Here is a 5,190-nt window from a genome sequence, read left to right on the forward strand (position 1 = left end):
AAGGTTATCACATATGCAAAAGTAACAGAAAAACACTGCCAGATATGTGAGGGTTCAGAAAATGCACCATCCACCCACTCTTTACTAAAAAAAAAAAAAAAGGCAGTTCTCTGGCAGTCCCATGATTTGGATTCTGCACTTTCACTGCTGAGGACCTGGGTTTCAATCCCTGGTCTGGGAACTAAGCTCCTACAAGCCATGAGCCACAGCCAAAAATAAATAAATAAATGATGATAAAAATGGAAAACAAAAACTTGAAAAGCTATGTACACTCCCATATTAACTGCAGCATTATTTATAATAGCCAAGATATGAAAACAACCTAAGTACCCATAAATGGATGACAGATGAACAATATACGCGATGCAGTATTATTCAGCCGTTAACAAAGAATTAAATTTTGCCATTTTCAGAATATGAATGGATCCTGAGGGCACTTTGCTCAGTGAATTAAGTAAGATACAGACAAATACTGTATGACCTCTCTTACATGTGGAATCTAACCCCAGCTTCATAGATACAGAGAAATGATTGATGCTTGTCAGAGGCAGGGAGTACAGGATGGGAGAAATGGGTAAACTATTTTTTTTAGCTTAAATAAATTGAAGTTTTAAAATTTGCTAATTAGACAACATACTTCTAGGTAATCCATATAGGTCAAACAGACTTCACAAGAAAGTTAGAAAATATTTAAAACTGAATGAAAATGAAAATACATTAAAAATTCTGAGATGGAGTCAAAATAGTGCTTAAAGAAAAACTCACAGCTTTAAATATTTATACTAGACAAAGTCTAGTCAGTGACTGGGCACATACCTTAAGAAGAAAAACAAAAAAGAGCAAAGTAAACCCAAGCAAACTAGAAGAAAGGATAAAGAGTAGAAATCAGTGAAATTAAAAACAATTAAGAAAAAGCAACAAAGCCAAAAAGTGGTTCTTTGAGAACAGATCAACAAACAATAAACTTCTACCTAGACTGATCAAGAAAAACAGAAATTACCAGTATGAGAATAAAAAAGAAATTACCACTACAGCTCCTACAGATATTAAAGGATAGAAAAGACTATATTATGAATAATCTTACGTCCACAAATCTTTGAAAGTACAACTTATCTAAAAGACACAAAATGAAACCCAAACTCTGAATAGCCCTATATTTATTAAAGAAACGAGCTGTAAGTTTCCCACAAAAAAAATCTTCAGGCTCAGATGGTTTCACAAATTAATTCCATAAATCTAATAATGAAAAAGAGGATAGTTAGAACTGTATTATTAAAAAGTCACCTTTAATAGCAAAAAGAATAACGTTCAAGAGTCAACATTATACAGGTTATAAGCACTAGACTATAAAGAAACAGAAAATCAGCTCTGATGAAATTCACTTCTTCTTCCCTTTTGAAGGTTTGGCAAATAAAGCTGGATCTATCTGCTCCTTTGCCAGTCCTCTGACAGAGAAGAGCCTCGCTGCCCGCTCCTGGAGAGTGCCCCCACACTTCAGTCCCCGGGCCATGAGTTCACACTTGAGCTTCTCCAAGCCCAGCAACTCCATTTCTGCAACAGAACTGATTGCCAGTAAATCTAAAGTTTCCTGACTGATATCCTGAGAAAAAGAAAAAAAAAAGACAGAAATTTTAAGTAAGTCGTCCATTCCTTTGTCTCTAATTAAAACTTTCTTCAACTGTCATTGACATCCTATTTTTCAAGAAATTTTTATTTAATATGCCATATCTTACTACTGAATCCTAATAATCATGTTATTCTATACATGTTCTCAATTCAAGTAAACATTAATTTTTAATCTATATACTTAGAAACAGGTATTCAGAATAACAACCTAAGTGGTAAGATTCCAAAACAGATAAATCTTAATATGTATGAACATAACTTTTCTTTTTTGACTTATCTAGTAAAAATTCAAACAGCAAAACATACTTCACCTACCTCGCCTACCCTTTGCACTATGACTGGAGGAAAAAGCAGCATCCTATAAAGGTTCATTTTAGTGAGAATCCTATGCCTATGACTCTACTGATATTAACCCCATCATCTTTTTAAAAAATATTTATTTGGCTGTATCAAGTCTTAGTTGTCACACATGGAACCTTCATCATTGTGGCGTGAGGGATCTAGTTCCCTGACCAGGGATGGAATCCAGGCCCCTGTCCTGGGAGCGTGGAGCCTGGAGCCACTGAACCACCAGGGGAAGTTCCCTAACCCCATAATCTTAAGCTTTCTAATCAAATAATCATGATTGTCAAAGTTCTCACTAACTTGACAAATTTAAATGCTGTTCAAGACCTGTAAATGTTCTATCAACAAAGTAACTTTATAGACTTACACAAAATTAAATACTTCTAATGACGGATGCTCTGCCAGGAATGAAAGTGTTCATCTAGGGTTTTTTGGGTTTTTTTTTTTTTTTTTTGCTGCACTGGGTCTTTGTTGCAGCCCATCAGCTTTCTCCAGTTGTGGTGCCAAGGGCTTAGCTGCCCCCAGGCATGTGGGTTCTTAGTTCCCCAACCAGGGACTGAACCCACGTCCGCTGCATTGGAAGGGGGATTCTTAACCACTGGACCACGAGGGAAGTCCCTCACCTAGGAGTTGGTTTTTTTTTTTAGTTTTTTAAAAAACACATTCAGTTCAGTTCAGTCACTCAATCGTGTCTGACTCTTTGCAACCCAATGGACTGCAGCATGCCAGGCTTCCCTGTCCATCACCAACTCCCAGAGCTTGCTCAAACTCATATCCATTAAATCGGTGATGCCATCCAACCATCTCATCCTCTGTCGTCCCCTTCTCCTGCCTTCAATCTTTCCCAGCATCGGGGTCTTTTCAAATGAGTCAGTTCTTCGCATCAGGTGGCCAAAGTATTGGAGCTTCAGCTTCAGCATCAGTCCTTCCAGTGAATATTCAGGACTGATTTCCTTTAGGATTGACTGGTTGGATCTCCTTGCAGTCCAGGGAATTCTCAAGAGCCTTCTCCAACACCATAGTTCAAAAGCATCAATTCTTCGGTGCTCAGCTTTCTTTATGGTCCAACTCTCACATCCATACATGACTACTGGAAAAACCACAGCTTTGACTAGACAGACCTTTGTCGGCATATTCAAAGGATAATTCTCTCAAAGTTAAGTTGTTTTTAAAAAAATATTGGGGGAGGGAGGAGGGTTCGGGATGGGAAACACGTGTATACCTGTGGCGGATCCATGTTGATATATGGCAAAACCAATACAATATTGTAAAGTTAAAACATAAAATTAAAAATAATAATAAAATAAAAAAATATTGAACAACTCTACAGATAGATTCTTTATCTTTCTAGTTGATCTGTTTTTTTAACGTTATTTTGTTAGATTTCTAGAGTGCATCTTGACTTCTTTATATATGGCCAAATCCTAACCCACCATGTGTCTCTGGAGAATCACACATGGCTGCACAGAGTTATTATGAATACAACAGCTACAATTACATCAAGAACAAAATTTCCACAGTTAAAAGCTCAAAGATTAAAAGTCAAATCAGGTTTTATTCTATTTTCCTTTTTCCTTTTTCTAAGACTTTGCTCAGGATAAACTCCTAGCATATATGAGTTATGTAAAAGCTGAACATTGTTATAACTCCAGAGATGGTGTGAGGGTCAATTTAAAGCCCTTAGCTCAAAAAATTTCACTATCTCCCCTATAAAGAGCAATATATGCATTTCTGCTTATTTCCTGGGAGTAGGGAAGATGCTTTAAATAAATAATGGTAAGCTTTGTGTTTATCAAAGGAAGCCAAGTCAGGTTTCATCTGTCCTAAAAAGGAAATCATTAGACTGAAAAATAAACGTTAAAGATTTTTGCTGAAGTCAGTCCACTGAAGATAGCAAATAACTATTTAAGGGAAAGCATGCATAATGAAAATGAGTTTTTAAAAATCTGAGTGTAGGGCTTAAGATTTAATGATAAATTTAAAAGGAACTGCTCCTCTTCTGCAGGAAAGGTGTTCACATCCAACTGACAACTGTGTTCAAACAGTAACTCACTTGAGAAAGAAAAACTAACAAGAAATGTAGTGATAGGAAAATGGGTACATTTCATCAAATCTAAAAGTGACATCTATCATAATATGCCTTACTACTGCCTGTATTATTAAGAAAGAATAAATCATATCAAGCAAACTGTAATGTGATATATATCCAAACTCAGAGATACTAAAATGTGAAAAATGTGCATCCTAGAATTGATGAAATATAGAACCAAGGATACCACCTAGTGGCAAAATAATACCAATTCCACCGCTTAAAAACAAAAAAATCCAAGGATTTTTCTTTTGGGGGATAGGGTGCGGGGGAGACACGACAAGCTTCACTATCATCGACTTCTGATTATTAAACAAGCCCTTCCACTAGGCAGCTGATGGGGAAAAGCACATGTTTTCTTTTTAATGACCTACTGCAGAGATTAAATTGACTTGGCTTTAACATGGAACTCTGCTCAGTGTTATGTGGCAGCCTGGATGAGAGAGGGGTTGGGGGGGAATGCATACATGTATATGTATGGTTGAGTCCCTTTGTTACTTCCTGAATTTATCAAAAACTGTTAATCGAGATACCCCAATACAAAATAAAAGGTTTAAGGAAAAAAACTGACTTGGCTTTAGACATCGACTCCTAAAATTTACTTACCGTGTTTCCTGACTGGCTGGCCGCCAGCCTGGCAACAGCAATGTTTTCCCTATCTTCTCCAGGTGCTCCCTTGGCAGCTCTCTCCCCATCAGTCGTTTCTTTTGTTTCCTGCTCCGTATTCTGCCCACTTCCAGCTGCTTCCTTTTCTAAGGGCTCTCTACCCTCCGCCTCCTTTTTCTCCCTGGTGTTCTCTGTTTCTACAGCCCTCTTCCTCTCCATGTACTCCTGGGTAGGTGTCTCCCCCAGCTCAGCACGCAAGTCTTCTGAAATACTGTTCCCAGAGTCAGTCAAAGGGCTCTGTAGTTTTTCTGGTGATCTACAGTCTGTATTCAATACTCTTGCTTGCTGAGAACTACTCGGAATTTCAGCTGCCATGTCAACACCATCACAGCCATTTTGAGAAACATGAAAGCTCATTCCAGAAGTACCAGGTGCTTCTTCACTGTCGTCGTCAGAGTTCTCAGAGCTGGACCCCTCTGTGGTCCCTAGTCCTTCCATGCCCATCCTATCAGAAAGTAATAGAA

The 5,190-nt window shown here is 37.8% G+C and overlaps 1 protein-coding gene across 1 annotated transcript in view; it reads right to left on the reverse strand.

Annotated features, from left to right (window-relative positions):
• Window positions 1–1,139: 1,139 nt before the first annotated feature.
• Window positions 1,140–5,190, reverse strand: part of SDE2 (SDE2 telomere maintenance homolog (S. pombe)) — a 15,840-nt gene continuing 11,789 nt past the window's right edge. Inside the window, exons 6-7 of the mRNA XM_010852869.1 lie at window positions 4,667–5,171; window positions 1,140–1,600 (exon numbers count right to left, since the gene is read on the reverse strand). Coding sequence (XP_010851171.1) covers window positions 1,379–1,600; window positions 4,667–5,171 — 727 coding nt within the window. The 3' untranslated portion in view covers window positions 1,140–1,378. The remainder of the gene's footprint in view (window positions 1,601–4,666; window positions 5,172–5,190) is intronic.

This window comes from Bison bison, unplaced genomic scaffold (assembly GCF_000754665.1).
Source record: "Bison bison bison isolate TAMUID 2011002044 unplaced genomic scaffold, Bison_UMD1.0 scf7180017864317, whole genome shotgun sequence".
NCBI lineage: Eukaryota > Metazoa > Chordata > Mammalia > Artiodactyla > Bovidae > Bison > Bison bison.